This window comes from Sander vitreus, chromosome 4 (assembly GCF_031162955.1).
Source record: "Sander vitreus isolate 19-12246 chromosome 4, sanVit1, whole genome shotgun sequence".
NCBI classification, from domain to species: Eukaryota; Metazoa; Chordata; class Actinopteri; order Perciformes; family Percidae; genus Sander; species Sander vitreus.
The window spans coordinates 13,743,900-13,769,882 of NC_135858.1; the positions used below are offsets into that span (position 1 = coordinate 13,743,900).

The 25,983-nt window shown below is 40.1% G+C and overlaps 2 protein-coding genes across 5 annotated transcripts in view; both read left to right on the plus strand.

Annotated features, from left to right (window-relative positions):
• The first annotated feature begins 1,233 nt into the window (after positions 1–1,233).
• fancd2 (FA complementation group D2) lies at positions 1,234–18,781 on the plus strand. 3 transcript variants are annotated; one of them, XM_078248461.1, is made up of 44 exons: positions 1,234–1,658; positions 1,827–1,887; positions 2,263–2,397; positions 2,505–2,572; positions 2,656–2,762; positions 2,909–2,969; positions 3,157–3,209; positions 3,313–3,391; positions 3,546–3,670; positions 3,783–3,870; positions 3,987–4,091; positions 4,213–4,313; positions 4,453–4,564; positions 4,706–4,741; positions 5,300–5,446; positions 5,575–5,709; positions 5,806–5,937; positions 6,138–6,245; positions 6,353–6,462; positions 6,571–6,625; positions 8,826–8,945; positions 9,072–9,145; positions 9,274–9,411; positions 9,604–9,704; positions 9,812–9,927; positions 10,019–10,127; positions 10,234–10,332; positions 10,421–10,515; positions 10,600–10,755; positions 11,112–11,228; positions 12,647–12,775; positions 12,885–13,003; positions 13,162–13,272; positions 14,454–14,584; positions 14,715–14,814; positions 15,151–15,273; positions 15,547–15,640; positions 15,770–15,841; positions 16,134–16,172; positions 16,267–16,341; positions 16,838–16,912; positions 17,109–17,255; positions 17,334–17,450; positions 18,337–18,781. In XM_078248461.1, exons 2-44 carry the CDS (start codon positions 1,827–1,829, stop codon positions 18,412–18,414), a joined length of 4,353 nt encoding a protein of 1,450 aa, XP_078104587.1. In that variant the 5' UTR covers positions 1,234–1,658; the 3' UTR covers positions 18,415–18,781. The 3 variants fall into 3 exon arrangements, with proteins under 3 accessions (XP_078104587.1, XP_078104588.1, XP_078104586.1); XM_078248462.1 differs by having other exon boundaries at positions 1,234–1,652; XM_078248460.1 differs by having other exon boundaries at positions 1,234–1,592.
• An 893-nt stretch (positions 18,782–19,674) lies between these two features.
• tex264a (testis expressed 264, ER-phagy receptor a) overlaps positions 19,675–25,983 on the plus strand; it is a 78,122-nt gene continuing 71,813 nt past the window's right edge. Inside the window, exons 1-2 of one of the 2 annotated variants that reach the window (XM_078248464.1) lie at positions 19,675–19,913; positions 20,037–20,617. In XM_078248464.1, coding sequence (XP_078104590.1) covers positions 20,360–20,617 — 258 coding nt within the window. In that variant the 5' untranslated portion in view covers positions 19,675–19,913; positions 20,037–20,359. Of the gene's footprint in view, positions 20,618–25,983 lie in introns of both variants that reach the window. The other variant, XM_078248463.1, reaches the window with a different exon arrangement.

A 25,983-nucleotide genomic window follows, 5' to 3' on the forward strand; every position in this document is an offset into this window, starting at 1 on the left:
CCTAATATGGTCAAAGATCTTGTATTTAGCTGCCAAGACAGTTCACACCCTGCAGCCTGCGGGACGGCCGATTTTATCGTACCATCATACCACATAATATGAAAAGCCAGGACTGATAAAATATATATTTACTAATAGTAAGTAAAAATGATTAAAAAGTAAAAAGATCTATTAAGTCAAACAGTGATTTTAGTAAAAATGGTAAATAAAATAAAATAAAAATAAAAGCAAAGTACTGCAACAATCAAGAACATAAATACAGAATAGAAATTACAAAATAAATAAATAATTACAATTAAAAATAATATGTTACCAAAACAAATATGTAAATGACCGTTTCAAAAGAAATGTGTACGGTTTTGTATCTCTTTCGTTTCTCTTTTTGGTATTTCATAATGTTGACTTATGCATTTATATTTTTATTTTTTCAATGAAACATGCCGAAAGAATTATTTGAAAAATAAAGTTTTATTTTATTTTATAAATATTTAAGGGGATTGGTCTCTGTGAGTTATCCATTTGATTGCTGTATTACACTGTTGGGTTCAGTTACTGCTAGTTTATTTCATGACAGGTGCAGTTAATTCACTCAGCTGCAAGATAGCTGCGACGGTACTTTACTTTAAAAAGAGCATCCTCCTCACTTTTGCTAACAAAACGGCTCATTAAGTTCGTAAATCAAGACGTTACCTTTGATGTTACTGGACTGTTCTATGCGAGGCGAAGGAGGAAGTAGATAGCAGTGAAGCCGCCCCATCAACTGTACACTCTTCGATGTAGTTGCGCAGGTACAGCCACAGCCCATGGTACAGCCAGAGACACAGCGCTTTGGGGTTGTGCATGTTTCCGTACACGGCGTATCCCGGAAAAAAAGTCTTCGAGGATAAATCATTGACATGTAGTGGGAGTTCTAACCCCGCCTAACAACGGACTATTTGTTTGTATAAATTGCGGCACAATGCTAGAAAATTAGAGAGAACATGTACTTTTTGCATGTGAGAAATATAATGATAGTAGAATAAACTGGCAGGAAATGGAAGGAGAGAACTCAATACATGATATACTTAAAAAAAAAAAAGGGTATGACAAGGGAGCGACTTAAAACTTTATTTATTTTTCTTAATAATACGGGTATAATGAAAATATATATTTTTTTGAATTAATACAAGCCTAGACTCTATGAAGCTCATGGTATTACACACTCCTGTACAGTTGGTGGCGGTATACTACAAAAATAGTAACAAGAAGAAGAAAAAGAAGAAAATTAGAGACCGTCAAAAACAAGTTGTCATCTTTGTAGTGTTGAACGACGAATATTGTAATAGCAGAACAGAGATTTTAGTCAACAGACTAACTTCTAAAGGAGCTATTATCAAATGTATAATTGACGTATTGGTCATTTGTTACTAGCTGTTACCGCATGCTATCTAAACTCCAAGAAGATGACCACTGACACAGATCCCTAACTGTGGTTGATGACGGCGCGCAAAGCACATTGGCGCGGAAGTTTGTTTTGTAATTTCTGTGTCTGTCTGTCTGATCTGGGGTAGCTAGTAATATCGTCGTCTGTGTGGGTTCGTCTGCCAATAAACGTATGTCTCTATTTTATCATTCTGAATGATTCTGGCAGCCAAAAACGGATCATACTTAAAGTTAAGGCATGTTTGTGTTATATTTATTGAATTATTGGACTAGCTAATACCTAGCCACTGTATTTTTGCAGTAACGTTATAGGTCCAGTGAAGCTAACTTATACCAATATTAGCTTGTTTGCTACTGTGGATACTAGCCTGGTCTAGCTATTAAAAACCTCTCCTTTTCATCAGATGATGCGTAAAAAGCGACGCCCCTGTCTGGATAAAGGAGAGGAAGCTGCTACGACCACTAGTAAGTTTGATGTAACGTTGACATTAACATCACAGCAATTCGTTCATAACCATGTGTCAGTAGAGTTACAGCGTTTCCCAGCTTGCCAACCTAAGGCTAGCTATCCAAATTCCCAGATCCCTATCACACTGTAACGTTAACTATATTATTGACATTAAGATCACAACAGTATGACATCACCTGACACGACCACTGCATGTTTGACAACTGACATCACACTGACATGATTACACCAACATACAAGGCAAACTAACACAATATCCCTTTCCCCTCACAACCTGATGGCACCTTGTTTAAAACATTGTCTATATGTGGGAGCCCACTTTTCTCTTCTGGATATTCTTTTATTTAAGTTTTATTCTCTTCTCTATATAGAGGCAAAGAAGAGTCGCAGCAATGGTCGCCAAACAAAGGAACCTGCCCCAGCAGAGACGAATGAAAGTGTATTTAGCGTCTTTATTCGAGAGGCAGGTGTCACCTTGAAACAAGGTGGCACATCCAATGAGATTGGTAAACACCGCACACTCAGTCCAAGTTTCAAAACACACCAGGCCAATAAATGAAATCTGTTTTTCACTTCTGTTTTTTTTTCCGGATCTTTATCTTTTCCCTTCTAGCTGTCGACCAAGTAGTTTTCCAAAAAAGGATACAGAAACAACTACAGAAGAGTCCCAGGTACCCTGGGGTAAGTATATATGCTATCCCTATACAAAATAATCAAGGTATTTAGCACGAGACAGTTGTACTCACTAATATTTCTTTGGTCAGATTGTACAGGAGTTCACCACTGGATTGGAGTCTCATATTGAGGACCCTGAGCTGTTTAGGAACTGCCTTCTTCCATGTGTCCCACGATTGTCTGATGGAGACTCTAGGTAACTGTTAAAAACACTGAAGGCTAATAGAGGCTATTTTAGGCTGAATTGTAATTTATAAAAGGGGTCAGCTACAGCCAAGACCAAGCTTATGTCAGGGCTCTGTGTGGTGTAACATACTGACATGTAATCTTTTGTTGTTGCAGTTGTGGCAGCTCATTCCAGGAAAGTCTGCTACGCATGCTGTTGGGGATTGAGATGCTGCAGGTCAGATTTTGTGCATGGAGTCTGCCAAAGACAACTACGTCACCCTTCCCTCACAAAGGATGACGCACAGAAAAACAAAATCAAAATGTATTTTTCTGCTATAAGGAATGCAAATGTGTACTGTGCAAAGAGTACATGTACAGTGCGTCTTCCACAAATCCTCAATCTACTTTTCTTTTTCATGCAGACCTTTATTATTAACACATTGCTCGAGAAACTCCCTGAATTTATGTTTGATGGGTTAGTATTTAATATATGTTCACTTTACAGCATTTGAACCATTTTACACACTTTCTGCTGTTGTCTCATTTTTCTAAATGTCATCTTGTTCTATCCTTCACAGTACTGGAGACGGAGGGCTCAGTATTCCTCACACAATTATTAACCAGCTTAAATGGCTAGACAGAGTCGTGGACAGCAAGGTAGTCATTTCTGTGATGACAGGTTGCATGTTAGCCATTATTAAACATGTTTTTTTGCACAAGTAATCATGTATTTCGTCTTCATAGTGGTCATCACAAATGTTTAGATGGTGATGTGTTTATTTCTGCCCTCTTTGCGGCCTGTTGTTTGCAGGAGTTGGCAGTGAAGCTCATGGAGCTGGTGTCAGTAGCAGCAGTGGAGGTTCAGCGTGACATCATCACCAGTCTGCCAGAGATACTGGAAGACTCCCAGCACAATGACATAGCCAGAGAGCTGAAGTATGTAAAACAGTAAAATCTCTACCACAGGTCGGTGGTTCTTGTTTTGTATGTGTCGTGTCAGAGTTTCTGATTATGCTTATACTTGTATTTTCATCCCTGTTCTCTTTAGCTCTTTACTCCAGGAGAACACTCAGTTAACTGTCCCCATCCTGGATGCCCTCTCTAGTCTGAACCTCAGTTACTCACTACTTACTGAGGTAGAACACACACACACACACACACACACACACACACACACACACACACAAATTAGTATTATTACAGGCCAAGTGAATGTCACCATGTTGTTAACTGTTACTCTCTGCTCTCTCAGGTCCGTGGAGCCGTTATGACCACTTTGGCTGCTGTGCAACTTGAGGACCTACCTGTGGTGGTCAAGTTCATCCTGCACTCTGTCTCAGCCTCTGATTCCTATGAGGTCAGAGCTCAGGGCCCAATTTTTCCATTTCAAAAACACAACATAGTATTTGTGTTCTCTGGTTATTATAGTACATATAATTTGAAATCAAGAATGTGGCATGTGTTTTTGCTGTGCGTAGGTGGTGTGTAATCTTCGTAAAAAGCTGGAGTTCGAGCAGTGTGTTCTCCCTCCTGTGCTGCAGGCCTCCCAGAGTCGCATTAAGAGCAGAGGATCAGCAGCGTACGACAACACTGTTTCCTTTTCACTCACAACTAATACCTCAGTATGTTTTAATCAGGAACCTATTTTAAAGTAGGCCAGTAGGTTCTTGATGTTGTATTCCTGGAGATATAATCTAATAAATCTGGTTTTGGAACAGGTCCGCTTCAACACCAGCCGCTAGCAGCAGTCAGGACAGCGTTGCATTGATGTTGGACGGCATCAAGTCAGCAGTCCGATTCCAGAAAATGATATCTGAGGCTTGGCTCAAGGTGGAAAATGAATCAGTGTTTAAGCCCCCTTGTTTTAATTGATTATTTATATTCATTAATAAATAACAAGCTTTTTTTAATAACAGTCTGCTCAATTTCAGTGTTGCTTTCTGAACTTTTACTGTGTTGTTTTCTTATTAGGCAATAGAGTCTGTGGACGAAGAGGAGGACCATAAGGTGAGCGTCATCTCCTTAGTTCAGGGTATCCCCATAGTAAATTGGTTTGTGTAAACACTCAGATCCCATTCTGTAAGTCTAGAACATTAAGAAAAAAAGGTTAAAAAAAAAGAAGGAATTTGTTAATTTTGGCAAACGTTTTACATTTGAAAATGAAGTCTGGAAACGATGATGATAGAAAAATGACTTATTACATTACATTACATGTCATTTAGCTGACACTTTTATCCAAAGCGACATACAATTGCTATATATATATATCAGAGGTTGCACGCCTCTGGAGCAACTAGGGGTTAAGTGTCTTGCTCAGGGACACATTGGTTGATGTATCGCAGTGGGAATCAAACCCAGCTCTCCCACACCACAGGCATGTGTCACATCAACTGCCCCACCCCCGTGTTATCAGTATACAGTATATTAGCATATATCATACTGTACAATAACAATCATCTTTAAAATCAGTCATGGCCACAAAGGATATTTTAGGAACCTGTATTTGTATTGTTCACATGAATGTGTGTCTGTGGGGATGGGAATCTATGTGCTCTGCCATATCAGGTAATAGATCTGCTGGTGCTGTTCATCCTCCATTCCACCAACGCCAACCAGAGCCGGCGGGGAGCGGAGAGGGTGCTGAAGGTGAAAGTGAGGGCTGGACTGATCCAGGACACTCTGCTCCAGAGGACCTTCAGGGACTATGCTCAGGTGGGTCAGTCTGCAGACGTACAAGCTGAAATAGAACGACAGTAGCACGGTGCACTTTCTTTGTTTAGACTGTTGTAGACATTTTTTATACGGATAATATGTTGTGTTAATTGACGATGACACTCTAGGTCATGCGAGGGTATTTCCCCTCCATCCTGGCTCTGGCTCAGAGTTTGTTGCGCTCCCCTGACCCCTGCGTGGTGCCTTTTGGTGGACACATGTACCGACACTCATTCATTGCTTTTGACTCTTACTGCCAACAGGTGGGTTTGCGATTCATTTTTAAAAAGTGCATAAGAGGGTTTATCTGTTATTTTAATTCAGTCGTTTTAATTCTGTTCTGTATTACGTTTTTTTAGGAGGTGGTGGGCTCTTTAGTGACCCATGTGTGCAGTGGAGTGGGGGGGGAGGTGGACATGGCTCTGGAGCTGCTCTGCGGCCTCGTTACAGAGAAGCCATCAGAAATGGCCCTGTATGCTGTTTTTGTCAAGGTAAGGAGGCGATCCATACATCAGCTATTGTAGCTGCTAACCAAACCGCACTTTAAAAATGTATGAACGAAATGTAAGCACAATCGATGTACCAACAGCTTGTAGCTAGCAAAAGGGTCCCTGATGGTTGTCTTGCAGAGGTTTGGTATTTCCCCACTGTGTTTGGTTTAGTTTTTAACTGAGCACAATGTTTGACACAGGGAATCTTGGACTACATGGACAACCTCACACCCCAACAGATCCGCAGACTCTTCCACATTCTTAGCAGACTGGCCTTTGGGCAACAGCAGCAGGGATGTCACATCCAGGTGCCCATTTACAAGAGAATTCAGCCTTTTCTGCTTTTTTCCCCCTGCCTTTTCTTGTCATCCTCTCAACTGCTGACCTAGCGTTCTCTTTCTGTTTCTCCCCTCAGGATGACATGCACATAGTGATCCGCAAACAGCTCTCCAGCACTGTGCCCAAGTACAAGCGTATTGGCATCATTGGTGCTGTCATGATTGTAGGCAGCATGGGGGCCTTCAGGTGAGGGGGGTGTGACTTACTCACAGGCATAACAAGCAATATTTTCCTTATTCATTCTGTCACTTTATCTTTCTATATGTCTTGATCACACTTTCTGCTGCCCCCCAGGCCTAAAGTGAAGGAGTCACAGACTGCGTCGTTACCCCAGGAGACGTTCAGACAGGTACATATGTTAGGCATTTACACAATCAGAATGAACGATGTGTATTTTTTGCGGTTCTGTATTTTTCATTAGTTTGCTTTTTATTTATTTTCATTTCAATATCACTTCATTTGTGGCTGTCAGTTAGGGTGTAATAGTGAGTTATACCTGCAATCCAAACCTTCTCTCCTATTTGTTTGGGTATTTGTTCCTATTTATTATTCTCTGTCTTATTGTTCTGTGTATCTTATTGTTTCTATTAATTGATCTTGATTATCTTGATCTAAAGCAGCTGAAGTTGTCAGCACCGGAGTCCAAGAAAAGTTTCCCAGAGGGGGGACAATAAAGTATAATTGGATTAAAAAAATGTCTGGTACATTTAGACAACAGTAAACTTTTTGATGTACTTCAGTTGTCATACCTGCAAACTAGTCGTTTTTGGGCGAAAATCGCCGTTATGAATGGGAAAATGTCATCCACGCGAAGAGTTTTTATTTGGGGGGTGCTAATACGACACCACTTAACGACCGTTCTCTACCGGACCGATTTTACAATTTAAAACGTTGGAAAAAGCTAAAACAAACTGTGAAAAAACATCGAAAAAAAAAAGTGTTTTCTTTCAAGGTTGACGGGAAGACAACACAAGGGTTAAATGCCTGCGCTTCTCTCTGATGCTCCGAAGACGGACATTAGAGGGAACTGAAACATCGCCACACGGGACGCTAGTCAACACTACACTTAGCAGCTGGAGTAAACGCGGTTAAAATGCTGCCAGCTAAACGGTGTAAAAGTGTGTCTGTATTTCACTGTAGAGGATTCCAACAGTCTGTAGCTGCCGTTGTCTGAAAAACAACACAGATATTGCGTTCACTTGAAATTCGACTTGCCAGCCTCGTGCTGCATTCAAAGTTGTTGTAAAATACCCTTATCCCATCCAGTGGTTGTTTTTGTCGTTTAACAGGAATTTACTGGTGAAATAAGTTATTGTTATTCCATTTTTAATAAATCATGAGAATCATGGGAATGATGTCACCTTTTTCAGCTCTTCTGAGTTTGCAGGTATGAGTTCTAGAATTAGTGTTTTATAAGGGGCGAGGAAGTGTCTCATAAATGTAGATCTTATAAAACAATAACATTTTATTTTAAATATATTTTTTTGAAAACATCCAAAAGCCTGTGACTAAAATTCTTATTTTGCATTTATTTTTGGTTTTATAAATTGCTAAGATGGCTTTGTGTAATTTAGCCACCTTGTTCACGTTTTCTTTTGGTAAGTGGCCGTGTTTTATCAACTGATACTTGTTTATAACTTTGATTCTAACTTTTATATAATTTACATTTGCTTCCAAGAGGGGTTTGGGTAGGAGCACTATCTTAGGGCTGTATATAGAGTAGATAAATAACCCTTCATTTGGGGGTTGTATTCAAGCCTCTGACTCAAGCACAGACTCAGTTGATTTACACACTGCGCACCAGCTACAGCTTTTCTTTTTGCAAACTAAACCTGTGCTGTGAACTCCCTGCGGAAGAAGTCAAGCAAAAACATTACAATGGGAATATTTTCTCACGCCACAAACTATAAAAAGGCACATTATTATAAGTTGAGGAGTATTCTGTCACTTCTTGTTAAACCTCCCAACATGGTTGGGTGATTGTAACTGAAGATGTACTCTGGTCTGTAGATATCTTTATGTATGGGTGTACAGCCCAAAACTGTTACTGTCCTTCTTACTGCTGCTCCATAGAGAGTATACTGTCTTACTGCATCTGTGTGTGGTTTGCCAGCTGCACAGCAGCAGAGAGGAAAGCGCTCCAGAGGGTAGTCGCCATCGCCCAGAAGATCACTGACTGCCCTCTCCCCTTCTTGGATGATATTTATAGCTCTCGCTGCCTTTAAAAAAGCCAAGAGCAGTTTGAACGGCTGCCCTCGGGCACGAACAAACAGACTGAAAAAGTTTTTTATCTAAGAGCCGATGAATCATGCAGCGAATGTTTTTGTTTGTGTAGTATGCCTGTGTTTTGTGTTTTTAACTTTCCTTTTTAAACTATTTTTATAGTGACTTCTAGAGCCTTTTTTATGCATATACATATAGATATTTATTTTCCTGCTTTGCACTTTTCACTGATGTTTTGCACTGAGAGGACTGCATTCAATTTCGTTGTACATGTACAATGACAATAAAGACTATTCTATTCTTTTCTATTCTATTGCTTGTTGCAGGTGACAGCCCTGTTGGAGCTGGTGAAGTCTAGCAGTGAAAGCTCTCCTGAGGCTGCTGCTCTGTACTACGATGAACTGGCCAACCTGGTCCTGAGCTCTGCCCTGCACCCACAGGTGCAGGTGTGTCTCACACAAACATTGAACATATTTCCTATGTTAATAGCTCCTCTTAATTTATAACATTTCTGACACGCAACTAAGGCATGATTAAGCATACTGGTCCTGTTGTTTTCCTCCTACCAACAGCAAATGATCGGAAATGGTGTCCTAAATGACTTCCAGGAGGACTTTGTGGTGGATCTAGGGCCAGAAATATCGGGGTTAGTGATGAACAGCTGGCAGCGCAAAAAATGACTCGCTTAAAAAAAACAAAAAAAAAACAAAACTTAAACTTAACTTAAAAACATTTATTCCTATAACTACTGTCATTAATCCCTGTGTATCTCAGTCCCTTTCACTTTACGCCCTGCGTGATGTACAACCTGGAAGACGGGGAGACTCCGGGAATTGCCATCAACCTGCTGCCTCTATTGGCCAAAGACATGCAGAACAAAGGAGAGCACAGTCAAACCAAGAAGGCGCACAGGTCAGTCACCCTACTCCCACCACCTCTAACCAGTTCTAATGAGTGACAACAAAATATTTCCTTAATGGTGTATTTCACTTGCAGTACAGCCAGATTTACAATTTCAGTTCATTTTCCGCAAAATATCTTACAAACATGCATGTAATTAACGGAGATTTTATATGTGTTTCTTTCTGTATTTTGTTGGGGCAGGCGAGTGTCTCTTCTCTGTCTGTCTCCGTTTTTTCGCCTCCTGAGACTCTGTGAGGCGAAACAGAACCAGGGAGACCTGGATGAGATTGACGGCCTGCTGGGTGAGGAAGTGGAATTACGCATTTTCAACCGGAAAGCAAGTTTGTTTTCATTTCTATGGCTGTAAAATAATGTGTGTCTGTGTGTGTTTACATTTGCTGGAGCACAGGCTGCCCTCTGATCCTAACAGACATGGATGTATTGGAGAAAACAGAGAGCCTGTCAAAAGCTGAGAAGGAGTTCCTCTGTACTTTGCTGTTTCACACCATCAACTGGCTCAGAGAGGTAACTGCATGTGACTGATTTGTACAACACGTTTTTCTTAAAAGTAGGAGATGTGTAACAAAAGCGGTGTCTTGCCCCTGTTTTGTGATAGGTCATAAATGCATTCTGTAGACAAAAAGAAATTGAGATGAAGATGAAAGTGATGACCCGTCTGCAGAACATCACCTACCTTCAGTCACTGTTGGAGAGGGCGTTGGCAGGTGAGGTTTTGATCCATCAATACTGGGCATCTCAAAAATCTACCCAGAGTACCATGAGATGTCAGTTCTAAAAAGTAATTTTCTTTTTCTTTAATGTGTGTTTCAGAAACACCTGGCTATGTTCCACCTGTTGCCAACTTTGATGGAGAATGCACAGATGTGGTTCTACTTAGTTCTGCTGCTCCTGTAAATAAGGCAAAGAAAGGTAAGATAGATTTTTCTCCACGTTAATGAAACCAAATACTCTGAATAAGGGAATAAAAACATACTTAATTGTCACATATGTTATTTAGATGGTACAGGAAAGAAGAGGAAGGCCCCTGGCAGGAATTCGTCCGAAAGCAGCTCTCAGCTTGAGGAACCAAATGAAGCAGACAAAACTCAGCAGGTAAACCTTGACCTCTCGTATTAATCTCTTTTTTTTTTTTTGGTATGTAACCAAGCTAAAAAGGGGATTCTGCTTGCGCTAAAGGAGCAACCAGAAAAGGAGAAAGAAAAGGAGATTCGGCAAGGTGTCAGTCTGGTGTCCTACAGACCGTTTTTCAGGGAGCTGGACATGGAGGTGCTCAGTGTGCTGCAGTGTGGCTTGCTGTCCCGCTCACTGCTGGACTCAGAGCTCCACACCAAGGTAAGAAAAAAATAATACGTTTTAGGCCTTTTATATGTTTCTTTACTTAGTTATTGATTTTATATTTTTTTGAACGATTTAAAAATATGACTTTTTAACTTAAAATTAAGGTTAGGGGTTAGGCATAGGGTTACTCAGGGAACATCAGCTTACATACTGTATATACTGTATATATATATATCAAGACCTAGGAACATTATTACCCAGCCATACTTTGACACTGAGAACAATGATTGGAAGCATGGGGATTTATTTGGATTGTAGTGAAATCAATATCTATGCAGTTTTACAATGTATACACCACATACATCAATACACAGGTTTTTCATCTCCTCTTATATTCCTACATGATTGAGGTGCAAGAAGAGGTTCTGTTGGGTCCCGCTGAGCTGGTGTTCCTGTTGGAGGATATGCTTCGCAAACTGGAGTTCAGTCTTACAGCTGCCCCTGCCAAGAGACCCCCTTTCTTTAAGGTACAGAAAAAAGCATACAGTGATAAACGCAGATCAGAGAAGTTAAGGCTGCGTGCAGAAAACATCCGGCAGCTCCGGCGATTCGCCGCAGGGTTGTGCCGTAGTGTGGGAGTGTCACTTATATGGCCCATTTATGTGTGATGTCCTGTTGTGCTCTTTAACCCCCCAATGTAGCACAAGTAGATTTTACATTTTACAATTAGTATTTTACGTCAGATTGTTTTTATGATCTTGACATTTCCAGCTGCACTTAAAGGAACCTTCATATTAGGGAGAAAGTAGTCCAGCCGCCAGATGCATATATTTTCGCCGATTTCCGTTTCCTTCCGCTTTCTTTGTGTTGGAATTTTAAACTCTGATGGATTTCTGAGGACTATGGTTAACTGCTCCTCAGATCTCTGCAGGGTAAATTGAGACAGCTAGCTAGACTATCTGTCCAATCTGAGATTTCTCTCGCAGGACTATTTTGCAGTGGCTCTGTGCGGGGTTTAGCGCTGCCCATGATGATTGTGATTGGTTTAAAGAAACGCCAATATAATATATATATAATAAACCAGTGCACGTTTTTCTTCCATCCCGGAAAGCTGTGTGGACTAGCCAGACCCTCCTCCGCTCCGTGGCGTGTGGATGGTCTGACAAAGCCAGATTATGGAGACAGACAATAGAGATGGAGGGACTGTGCGTTGTGCTGGAAGTTGTTGCAGGAAACAATCAGATGACACAAACTCCTGGGCAATTAAGTGCCTGTGTTTTGCTTTTTACCCTCATAGTTTTTTAAAACTTTTTTGTTGCAGCGATAGAGACTGATGTTTACTGTGCAGGTCTCCCACACCGCATCAAAATGGACTGGCAACTCTGATCGCCTGTTACATGATTGGCCACCGCAGGTTCTCCAAAAGTTGAATCTGTCTCAACTTTTTGCCACAGGCCAGGGTCCAAAATTAACTTTGCCAAATGGCTAGTGAATGTTCAAATTAAACCAGCCACTCAATAGACAACCAATGTTTTTTGGCTGGTGAGTGAAGCGAATCTACCAGCCACTTGTATATGTTACCAGCATTTGGCTAGTAGATGGTGCTAATTTTGGACCCTGCGGCGCAGGCCGCTGCAGGTTTTTCAGCACTCCCCTAGCGTCTGAACGCGGCCTTATGAAAGCTCTCGAAATGTGAGAATGTGCAGGTCTTTGAAATGTTTGACAATGTCTGGGGGAGAACAGTTTGCAATATACAGTACATTATTGTTTTCTTAGATTTTCCTTTGATGCAGGCAAATACAATGGCCTGAAGAAAGTACATTTTCTGAGTCTGTCACTAGTCAAGAAGCTTTGAGTGTCAATGATATTTAGTTACAACTGTACAAAGATGTAATTTTCGGGCTTATATGAGAAGAAACTTAATGACAAACACTTTCTTGTGCAGGGAAGGGCCAATAAGAGCGTGGGTTTCTCCCATCTTCAACAGAAGAGCTCCAAGGATATTGCTTCCTACTGCGTCCAGCTGCTGCCCACCCTCTGCTCACACCTGGAAAACTGCCACAACCATTTTCAGGTACAAACACAAACAATCTGTAGATATGAGTGAAGACTTTGTCTCTTTCTTCTAGTTTATAAAAAAAATTGCTTTGTGTTAGTTTACATTTGTGCATTCTTTTCCCCAGACACTGCTTTCTGAGAACAACGGCGTTGTGGACGGACCTGCCACAGATGTTCAGGAGCACCAGCTGATGTCATCAGGCTACCAGCTGCTCCTGCAGGTCCTGAACACCACCTTCAGCTGGTGAGGACCAGCACCACTGACTTTCACGTCAGACATTAAATCATTTAACTCTATGAAATGTCAGAGCAGTATGCTATTTGGAAGAGTCAGTCTGGCTTCTGTTGAGTTTTGTCTCTGAAATGAATCTGTATCTGTATCTTTATGTGGGTATTTGTCAGGTCTGGATTCAGCCAGCCGGGGCACCGGAGCTTACTGAAGAAGGCTCTTGGAGTTTTAGCTGAACGACTAAAAGGGGGAGGTAGTGAGTTGACCCTGGAGCAGCTTGTAAAGTAAGTGATAAAGTTTAAGAGCAGCAGAGTTACTACTATATATAATGTATGTTTTTTTATTATTTATGTATTGATCTATTTGTTTGTCACATTAAAGCTTTAGTGCGTAACTTTTTTATATTAAAGAACGTCCGTTACATTCACGCCATTGCCAAATGAGTTGATACAAAGCTAATTAAGCTCCACACAACTCCCTCTGTATTTCTCAGTATGACTATGTTTATAAAATGGTGTCATCCTGCCCAGAAACTTGAGCGAAGATTTTTTACCTTTTCTGAAGAGTCCATGTTTTTTAATCCTCCATGTCCTCCCTGGTTACAAGCAACTGCGTGGAGGGGTGGGGGTGGTGCGCGATTATGGAAGGCTTGTGTCATGTGGATACAGCAACAGTGGTGTTGTCATTACTTAGAATTCCTCATGGGGGAGACAGAAACTATGCCCTATAGCTTTAAATAGGCCTTGGTGGCCTCTCACTCCTAAAAAAAAAAAAAAGTAAATACAGAACCATTTTTGCTCAGAAAACATAAAAACATATATAAACATAACATTTACAAAAAATGGCATCATTCTCCAAATAACTGAATAAAGAGCAACTCTTTACAACGCAATAGCAATAAATGTATTACCGGTATGTAATGTCCATGGGCCCAGCAAAGAACAAGGGACATTTCCAAAATGTTCTGCAAGGCAACTCTTAAAGGGGAACTACGCTCCTTTTTCAAAATTCATACATGTCATTCCTATTGTCTTAAGAGACAGTCCAAAAATGTTAGTAAACATCAACAACTCTCCCAAATCCAAAAACTGGAGTGACCAAACACTGAAACTCAAATGTGTGATGTCATCAAGTATAAAGTCCCACCAACTGGAGAGTGTTGGGTTGAAACACTCAGCGAAGGTTGGGTACCACCTGATGACATCAGCACCTGCTACGGTTACCTCAAAAGGTAACTGAAGAAAGCCATGGGTGTATGTCACAAGAGAGACTTCTTTGGTTTCTGGCTTTGAGAGAGAGTAGCATGTTTACAAAAATTTATTGAACTTTCACAGGCCATGGAAATAACATATTGGAATTCCTAATTTAGGTGGCGTTCTCCTTTTAATACCAGCATTGTCTAATGCTTGTAGTTGTGTTTTTGACAGAATCAAATGTATCTTTGCCCCCTTTTTGCTCTGTTTAGACACAGCTTTGAGTATCTGGTGAACTTCGGCAGCACAATGCCAAGTCTCAGCACAGCCCTGTGTCTCTCCCAGCTTCTGTCCACTGTGTCTGAGAAAGGATTGAACCCTGCTGCCTACAGAGAGCAGACCGGTCAGTCTGACATGTTGCCTCACTTAAATCAACTTATCTGCTATCCAAAGGACTGTGATGATAAATGCCTGATTGTTCTTATCTGCTATCCAAAGGACTGTGATGATAAATGCCTGATTGTTCTTCCTAGCTTCTCTCGCAAAACGTTTCCTGAGCCAAGACTGGGTGACAGCCAGCGGAGAGAAGGAGCGAGGGAACAAATTCAATGAAGCACTTCACACTATCCTAAGGTGCGTCTGCATGTCAGAAAGGTTTGATGGAATTGATGGAAAGCAACCAATATGCTTGTATTAGCACCTGACTGATTAGTGGCAATGGATTTTAGTTAATCACACATACATTGGTATTGGTATATATGATATAAACTGCTTAGGAAATTACCCATGGCTCTTTAATAAATATCTATACTCCAACAACAACACATGATGTTAAAGCACCTAGAAGTGTTAGCATGTTTATAAAGCACACAGTTTCTAGTTAACACATTATATATGGCACTGTTATAACTGTGAACAAGCATCTAAATGTTTTAATTATGATGTCTTTGTCTTTTCCTCTCTCTGCAGAATTTACCTGGAGCATGTTGATGATGTTCTGAAGGCAGTGGAGGAAATAGCAGGAGAAGGAATCACTGAGCTCCTCAGTGCATCAAAAGATGAGAGATCTGCATCCTGGCCCACTCTCAACAGGTAGCTCCTCATCCCCATCAGTTCATTGTGCTTAGTTGTCTCAGAGCAAAATGGAAGTTCGCCTGTGAGTTAGTGATTATACAAAAGTAGCCCAGATTGCAGTTAGATTGGTCCATGTGCTCCTGCCTCAGCACGGCCTCATGGCTTACTGTGATAATAATAACTTCACAACAATCACATGAACAAGTATATTTATCCACATAGTTATTATTCTGTTGTTCATTCTTCCAATATTTTCTTCTTCTTCTTCTTCTTCTTCTTCTTCTTCTTCAGGCAGACATTCCTGGTGTTCTACAAAGTGTTGATGTCAGAGTTGGAAAAGGCCATCAGAAAGATTCCTGCTGGCAAAGTCAGTGACAACACTGAGGTCAGCCACTAGGTGTCACACTGTACACTGTAGTACTGTACACCTTTAGAGCTCAATGTAATCAGAGCCACAAAACATGTGCGTGCGTGTTTTATTTAATAAAACATGTAACCCATGTCCTCCTTCAAGGCTCAGCGTGAGAAGCTGCTGACATGGAACCTTGCTGTCAGAGATTTTCATATCCTGGTCAACCTAGTTAAGGTCTGTTTGCATCATCTAATGGCTGTGAATGTCTTTTGCACGGATTTTAACATTTGACCTCATCTCAGCATTCAGCTTCACTGGGTCATATCTTCCATGTTATGGCATTTCATTAGTTTTGGGTAACTCATACTGTGGGTTGAATTAGACGTGCCATTTTATAATCTTTATCATTTAATTTCATCACTTTTATCCCATCTTATCTTTTGTAGATTAGTTAGTCTTTAACAAATCTATGTGTTTCAGTCAGGCTCATCTGCTCACATATTTATCCTCTAATCTCTTCCCACAGGTGTTTGATTCTAGGCCGGTGCTCATTGCGTGCCTAAAGGTGAGTCGGCTGCCGTGCGCCTTGAAAAAGATTTCACATTCAGGTGAAACTGCTATGACTTTGTATTAACTGATCATGATGTTGTTATTGGTAGTATGGCCGCCTTTTCCTGGAGTCTTTCCTGAAGTTGGGGATGCCACTACTGGACAACAGTTTCAAAAAGCACATGGTATGCATGGAATCTTGTCACCTAGTACAGCTAGTTAATGTCATATTAAGCTGAACATTAACATTTTCAACAAGTATCGCCTTTGAAAACTGAATAGTCTTAAATAGTTGACCTTGACGTTATTATTTCTGCTAACAACTAACAACTACAGTACACTTTACTCAAGGGAATTTTCCTGGTTTCTGATTTAATCAAAATTTTTGTGAAATACTCCCACCTAGACCTTCAGAAAATAATGTATTTAAAGACATTGTATTAAAACACAAACAAATTAACAGATTTCATAGTATTTACATAAGATTTTCTAGTTTATTCCCAAACACGTTGATTCACTTTTATATACAAGTGCATGTTTTCTGCTTCTGCTTCCCTATATCATTCAAACATGGGTTGGCACTAGAGCATGGCTAAGCACAGAAAAACATTCTGTGTCGTTGTGTAGAAATGTGCAAAATGAAGTGCTGACAGTGGAATGACTATGCATTGTCTTTTTAAGGAGGATGTCCAGAGCCTGCTAAAAACCTTCCAGCTCAGCACCCGGCAGCTCCATCACATGTGTGGACATTCTAAGGTAGCTACAGATCACACCGTTTCTAGCACATTCATATGAGACATCTCACTGCGTGTACTTGTGCCAAATTGACCAATCCAGGAGTACAAAATATTCCTGTTAAATTAAAGAAAAGACAGCCAGAGTCTGGACAATGCACGTTAATCCGTGGGTTCTCTATAACTAAAATGCCTTGTCATCATGTGTTGGTGCTCAGATTCACCAGGATACAAGCCTGACCAACCATGTACCAGCCTTAAAGAAGTGCCTCGAGCAGTTTGTTTACAGAGTGAAGGCCATGCTGACGCTCAACAACTGTCAGGAGGCGTTTTGGATTGGCAACCTGAAGAATCGCAACCTGAAGGTATAACATTACGGAATTTTTATTATGTGTCTGTTCATATTTTGAGTTAATCAGTTAAAGGAATAATATATGCTGCAGGGTGAAGAGATTCTTTCTCAGCGATCACAAGGAAGTGATGAGGATGATGATGATGATGATGATGATGAGGAGGAGCAGCAATGTTCACTGCTGCCTCAGGACCAGTCAGAGGATGAGGTACCTGCCATTTCCAGGCATTATGTCAACATCTGATACAGGAGTAGGATTGGCTCCCAGCAGATTTGTTTCAATTTAGACATTTTATTGTTTTTATTTATCAGGTATAAGTAAAGATTATTGTTTTTTGTATAGAGTATAGTTTATTTTGACATAAAATAAAAAAATTGATTTTGTAACACTTTGAGACAATATGACCTAGAGTTTACTACAATCAGCAGTGACTTGACCAAGAATTAGTTGACAAAACGTACTAAAATGGTGTCAAAACTACAGAGACCAACAGGTACTGGGTAAATGTTTTGACAATGTGTGCACATTAATTATACTATACTATATGAACTGTGGTGCATTTCAAAACATCAACCTGGGAGGAATTTTGGAGACTCAGTGGCATACAACAAAATCAGAGTGTACCTTGTAAACAAAAGAGGAAAAATACTGACTAAAAGCCTTTTCATAAAACTGAACAATGGATAAATTAATGGTAAATAAACTGGTAGAGTAATGTGTAAGTAAGTGTAAAGTGGCTGAAAAGATTAGCAGGAGTAGGACCACAACACAGGTTTTATTTGGAGGGATAAGCAGCACACAGTAATAATACAGTCAGTTATATTAGCCAGCCAAACAACGTGCTTCCACTGCTGCTGAGTTGGCCATTACTCTGTGAAGTTTAAAGCATACAGGTCAGTCAACAGGCAGTTGAAACTGTAGAGGGAAGTGGGCTGATAAGATTAACGTTGGAGCGCTCCAGCAAGCTAATGATTAGTGGCTGACACAGTTAACAGGGAAATCGTTGTGCAGTTTCTTCCTAATGCTGCTTTATGCAGCTTCACAGATTTAATTAAGCATGTTTGCCAAATGTTTCTAATGTGCTTTCCATCAGGCCCAGGAGACCGACTCAACGAAGGTCAACAGAGAGGACGATGTGGATCAAGATGATATTACAGATGACTCTGACTGAAAGAACCATAAACTGTTGGTTTTCATTTTAAACTTTTGCATTTGGGTCAAACCCCCATTTGTGGATCACATTTTGACGTTTGAACTTCCAGTTGTAGTATCTTTACATTAACACTTTCTAAATGTATTGAATACTGCTACTCAATTGGCAGTGTTCAGGTATAGGATAAATAACACCAGTATATAATCGCAATAACACTGCAAGCACATTAAAAAAAGTTCATGAGATGCTTTTATGTATTTCTACAGGTTGTCTTTTCTGTTGAAGATAAAACATGCCTAATAATTAGGTAGGGTTGTGAAAAAAATGTGCTGTATGCTTTATTCTTTTTGTTTGCCGACAAAATAAAATATAGATTGTTAAAGCATTTTTTTTTCTTTTATCCTAGAATGTATCTGTGGTGCAGCCAGATACTCCACATAGCGCTGTGGAGATAGGTCTGGCAATGCGCTAGAGCCCAACCGATAAAGGATTTTGAAGGCCGATATCGATACAAATATTTGGTGATTTAAAAATCAGATATTCAGATATATCGGCTGATATATATTTAAAAAAAGAAATCCAGAAATACGTAACAAAACATTAACAGATTTCCTTAATATTAGTCCTCACTAAAATAATATGATAATGCAGTTTAAAAATAAACTTGTTTGTTTTATTGTCACAACAGAACAGACGGACATCAAAATATATTAAAGTTCTCATAAGTAAAATGTATAAAAATACAATCTTAAGATATGAAACTTAAAGTCCTTTTGAACAAAAACACTAACAACAAAAATCAGTGTTGCCAACAGGGACGTTGTAGAGTGCCCTCTGGTGGACAAACTATGCAACGCCAACACTCATAACATGGTTGAAGGGTGTTTCGGTCGTTTTTATTTCATTTTTTAAATATTCAGTTATCGGCCATTATAAATGCCGATACCGATAGTTTGGGAAATGCCTAATATCGGCCCGCCGACATATCGATCGGGCTCTATGTGAGACTACACAAAAACTGACAGCACACAGCTTTGAACATACTGCAGCAAACCAGGAAAACTGTACTTTTTGCTTTGAAACATTATCACACAACTGATTTGTCCTAACTTGTTTACAGAGCCTGTGCTGAGCTTATAAATCTGTCCCCGCACACCGACTCCTCTGGATTCTGCCATAGACTGTAACAGTCTATGGATTCTGCTCAAATTTGTTTTCTGTTTCGCTTCATATTTTGTCCTTAATGAATTTCCATAGTTTGGTCAATTTGACGTCAGCAGGACTTTACAATGCTGTTTGAACAAAACCTTTAATGTTTGTGTCTGCAGTCCTTTAAAGCAGCACTGACAACTGTCTGATAGCACCGACATCCTTAACATAAGTTCCTCGAATCATTTATAGAGCACGGGAATCAGTGAAAGAACAACATATTTAAAAGAAAACAGAAAATCACCGCTTCTTGTTACAGCGCTCTATCTTTCTGTACAGCTGTTGGGTTGAACCACGTAAATGGAAAGGTATTTTGCCATAAATGCGAATGCTGTGGTCACTAACTAAGGTTTACATTGATTAAGATAAGTCGCATGTATTGATTGTTTGTACATATTATGTTGATTCGATATTTTGTCATTAATCTATAGAAAGCAGTCGTTTCAAAAACAGTGACGCCACCCCCCTCTGCGGACAAGAATGGACCATCCAGGAAGCATGTTCAGTGTTTGGGGAAATACCATAAACAAACTGTCTTTCGTGTCAACTTGAACGACAGCTTTTACCTTCGTTTCAGGTTATTGCGACTGTGAAAACCAATTAATACTATCTCTTGTATAGCCACGTTTTTTTGCGTTATCGTGTGAAGCAGCTGGACCACACTCGGTGTGTGTAACCCGGAGGAGGACGTTTTTTTTAGGCTAGACAGATATTTTTGCTGATTGCATTGACTGCAGCTATACGAGAAGAAACCATGTCTGATTTAATTCTGGTGCTCTTGTTAGTCGTGCTCCTGGTGTGTTTGATTGTGACAGTTGGTGGCTTCCTGCTATACTCTGGACTACTGTGTGACGTGATTATAAAGACTGGGCCACCTCCTGTCAAAAGTGTTACCATTGCTTATAAGTTCAAAGAGGGATCATACAAGGACTGCGGTGCAGCCTACACCGAGAGCTGCAGCATTGGGCCAAAGCTGAGCACCGTCGGTGTCTTCTACGATGACCCCAAACAGGTGAGACCCGAGGACTCAGCCCCTGTTAGTCTAACTACACACAGCACTGTTATTACACTTGACCTCATGACATGACCACAAAACCCAATGTACCTTGTTTCCTGATAAGATGTTACAGTTGGTGAGATATTCTTTGTTTGACCTGGCCAGAGTTTTAAAGGTCACATAAGGGTTTGATATTATGTATTTATAACTTAGATTTACACCATTTCAGAGTATCTAATGAGTTGTGGTTGTTTATGGAGGGTACTAAGCAGCAGTTTTGTCTTAAGGTCTTGGAGATATGAAAGTGTAATGTAAATAGAGCTATAATATATATATATATATATATATATATATATATATATATATATATATATTTTTTATATAAAAGAAGAAAAAAGTCCCAGATGCTTGATGTCAGCTTCTTTTGTCCAGCCAATAGTCCAAAACCAAAAATATATTTCACAGACTGTCATATGACAAAGAAAAGCAGCAAATTGTCATGTTTTTTTCCTTAAAATGGACTAAAACGAATAGACTGTTGCTCTTTAACTTTCTGTCCATTAATCAACTGATCGATTAGCACTAAAAAAAAGTTTGTACAATCTACTGAGCAATGGTCCTGTCTGAAAGTCTCGGAGATGTGACATGGAAGTGTAATGTGTTGTATAACTAGATGTTATTTACTGTAATTCAGCTGGTTAAATATACAAGCTGCCTTTTGAAGGAACTGAGCCTGGATGATGAAACCAGTCAGCTGTTCAGTGCCACGTTGCACTTTTGATACTTTTCCCTCCTCTCATCTGTGGCTCCAGGGTGCTTCAGTCTGCTTCTGACTCAAAAATGGTAACCGGACTCCAAACAAGAAGGACAAACGTAGCCTCTTCACATGTGTCCGAAGAGACGTGATACATGTCTGTGTACACTTTTTAGTCTAGTCTAAATGAGTATGACATTACAGTCACAATCCAGATGCGAGAAACAATGCATCTACTTATGTCATTCTGATCCTAATCCGAAACCAAATTTTGTATAAATGGGTCATTCCTCAGCTGAGATCTGCCGTTTATCACAAGTTGTGTTTTTTACTTAACCAAAAATGTCTGCACAACAGCTGTCTGTTAGACGGGACATGGTAAAATTTCACAAAGGCAGAGTATTGCCTATTTATATCTTAATCTTTGACTTAACAACAAAAATAACTGTACAACCTGTTTTTTTCTTTTTCTTTAAATAGATCTTATCTTATATTGTGTCCGTTCTGCTGACGTTTGAGTGCTGAGTTTGTTATGACCGATTTAGTTAAGTAATTTGACAAACAGTATGGCAAAACAGAGGCTTTTGGCACATTAGCTATATTTGCACAGTAACTCAGAGTAGTTGATAATGTGCATAGACTATGGAGTTGATTGCCTTTGCGTTTGTATTATTAAGCCAATTGTGTTTTTATGGTTACTGGTTCCTACTTATCCTTTGTGGAAAAAAGAATGTGGCACACTGGCGACACTTTGTGTTTGTCTTTCTGCTTACCCCTGCCGTTTTCTCTGTAGCGCGCTGTCCTTTTTTAAGTAAAGGCTTTAAGTGGAAACCCTGACTGTGAGTCATGCCAGTGGAAAGTTGTGGCAGGAGGCTCATTGAGGAGCTTTTCTGCTGGTGTGTGGAGAGTCTGGATCATAAGGGGCCATTATAGAATGTTCAGAAGTCTCTGCAGGGCAGAGAGATTTCTATAAGGATCTGATGACTCTGTTCTGGGGTCTGTGTCTGTTTTGACTTAATCTGAGGATGTTAGACCTCTGACTTCCTTGTAGATATAGATTAGACATCACATTATGTCACTAATTAAACTTATTCAAAGTTTAGGAGCCCACAGCAACTAACTCTCTCACTGTGCCTTAAAGTCTTCAAATGTGTTTAGTATTGTGTGTAATAATGGTACAAACCAGTAAAATCACCAGCTCAGAATAGGGAAAAAATCCTAATTGTTCTTATCAGGATTTCTTTAAGGAAAAATGAACACAGTTGTTCTAACAGAGCTGGCTGTTAATGCAAACAATTGTGTTATTAATGGCATCTCGCATACATGGTGGCGACCACAGGCTGGTTTTAATTGTGTATGTAGGAATGGAATACATGTCTTTGTATTGTCTGGAGCCCACCAGTTCTCAGAGATGTAGGCCTAGTCATAGCCAGAATCACCTTCTTCTAAGTTTATTAAATTTAGAAGGTACAGGGAAATATTCACAAATCACTGAAACTGACTCTTTTATTTCTCCATTAAGTCAATGAGCAGAGGTTTTGAGCTACATCTTGTATTTGAGTATTTACTAAGAAAATAGTGTTAATTAGTGAGTATACTCCGTACTTCAGCCTTCCCCTGCACTGGACATTATAAGCCTGTTTGCTTACTGCACACTAGAGCCACTAGATGACAGTGTTGGCTTTGGAATTGAGTTATGTGGGAGAGAGGGAGGCCCATCCTCAAAACCATATTGATTGTTATACTTCATTTATTACCATGGCATAGACTAAGTAGTGAGACTTATCCTCTTATAATTCAGTCAGTCAAAAATGTGTTTCATCATAGAATAGAGTACGATTTCAAACCTATACAGGTGTCTGTGTATTAATTGGTCACTGACACTACTATAGTGGTTTAGTATTGCTGGTTTTCAATAAATTGCAGTCACTTGCATTCACCTTGCCTTCAAATTGTAATATAATCCCACAGCAGGACGCATTCAAAACTAACTAATACAATGGATGAAATGAATCACTGAATATGAAAATGGCAGGCATTTGTTATAGTGGCTAAATCTAGTTGTCAAGTCTGACAGCTCACTGGTCTGCACTGGTAAAGGGGAGTGGTTGACAGACATCCTCTCCTCACACAGTTGAGGCATTGGAAAAAAAGGCAAAAGTTCAAGACTGGTTATAATGATCGTAGAGTTCAGTGGTAGCAGTAACTCACTAGCCGTTTGCGGGTGGGGTAAGCATTTCTAAGAACCAATCAGAGATGCTGCTGTTACACTTTAGGATTGTGTGTAGTGTAGTACTTCTAAATGTTTTTGTGAATACGTTTTTTTATTAAAGATTAATATTTCTGCATTAAAACGTCTAAAAATAACTAAACCTATGTTATATATATTATCCCATTTTGTCGCCTGTCAATGGTGTCATATAACCTATAACCCCTCTAGTTGCTCTAACTTACGGCAAAACATGGGAAACGCCCAGAACAGCATGATACATTAGAGAGTAATTGTAAATCATACAATGTCAAAGAATTAATCAAACAACAGTAATGCATAATTGTTTTCTCCCACACAGCATAATTTATTCATTAATTACATTTGCCACTTTGCAACACAGTAATACAATAGAGAGACCTGGTCTAATTCAGTGTCGTTCTTTGCTCTTCTTTCAATGAAGAAATTCTCTACAGTTCTGATATAACCTGATGCTATTGCAGCATCTTCTACGCTAACATCATGAGGAGCTGCTATTGTTGTTTTGTACCGACAGCAGCCTCTCCGTGTCGCCACACACACCTTAATCACGCCCATAGCTGCCAGTAGCTGCTCACAGGACGCTGATTGGTCCGAACCATGGTGGCTCGGACACAAACACATCATTGAAGCCTGCCAAGATGGATTTTCGTGTGATCTTGTGATATCGCGAGAATCAAGCTAGTTAATAGTCAATCACACAGTGGCCCACAACACTGGGAGTTACATTTCAAACACTCCTTACTATACCATTCAAGGCAAAGTTGCCTCAGGCTGTAAGTGTGTACTTCTAAAAGTATTGGAGCAAATCCCAGTCTTGTAAAGGACAGACTAAATCATTGAAATCCTGGGTTGTAGCCTGTTATGTTGTAGAATGGCTAGGAGTAAAAAATCTACAGGCAGGCTGCCTGTCTTCAAGGAAACCCCCTGAGCAAAATTCATTAATAAAGTGGACAGTAGTGAATGCTCAGAGGCCAGCGTGTGTATAATGAACAATAAACTACCATAGAGTAAGGAACTCAAAGATACATGTAATTTAATGGTCTTGATATAATTAGTAGGTAGTAGAAATATATGGATAAGCCATTTATTTAATCATGCTGTCTACTCTGTAGTGGATATGATCAACGTCTGTCCATACTTGGTAAAACTACCACCAAATGCAGCTGCCTCTGACACTGACGCTGTGTTTGTATCGAGGCTAAACTAGAGCTGCTGTTTGGTTCATCCTCTGATCTACTGAATTCCCACTTTGTTTTACCTTTTGATGCAAACCCACTCGTGGCTCCCCATGACAAGCAGGAGAAAATGAAATGTCATGTGTAGATGTATATGGGAGTGGCAGTGAGAGATGAGGTGTGGAACTGCCTTGGAAGAGGGGTATAAATTGGTAGGACTCTGACTCACCTTGAGAGCCTTGCAGTGCTTCAATTCATCAATCGGAATTTCAGATCAGAGCGCCGAGCATCGCTGCACTCCTAGTCAAATTTATTAGCATTTTACTGCCGCTTGTCTGTCTGTCGACAGCAACAACATGAAAGCAGGGCTTCTGGCAAGGAGTTATAAAGGTGGATATAAAATGAGAAATAAATACGCTGATCCTCTGAGTCTGGTCCCACAGGTCTTCAAGTCAATATTATGCAAGATTGTAGACATGTCGGCTCTCCCTATAGTAAAGCACCCCATTAATGTTTATGGACATCTCTACAATGAGTGTGATACTGCAAAATGAGAAGGCAGACTGAATCTATTACATGGGGAGCTTTTTTATCTTGGAACACAACTGTTGAGTGTATATTGAGAGTATATACAAGCTGACATGTTACGATTAGTTAGTGAAACATGATGGTGAAGAATGCCTCAAAATCCTCTTCGCCATCAATCCTGTGACATGTATTGGCTTTTCAACGCGTGTTATGATGCGCAGGATATTGGGTTATACAGGCGAATATTTATCAGAGCTGCTTACAGAGAGCAAGGATGTGGAGAAGAGAGAGTTGGACATTTGTATAGAAGGAAGTAAGTCTATGCAGGAGGGAGGAATTCATTCATATCTCCTATTAGAGAAGATTATCTCCTTGCTCTGTGACATCTGGCTGGAGGAGTGCCACACTATGTCCAGCTGGCCAAGGAGTGGTGAACCAACTCAACGACTGTGGCGACAGAAAACTGAGTCCTGCCTCTAGCAGGCTGCTTATCCATGCCAGTAATTATACATGCCAGAACTCCCAGGATGCCATGTGTAATTACCAGCTAAGTCTGAGCACAGCCTAAAGGCACAGAGCTGCACTTGGTGAAAGAGAGAGACTGAAAAAAAAGATTTCCACTGGCTCCTGACTCGGGGCCATTGGGGCCCACGCCTCATCACTGCAGATGATA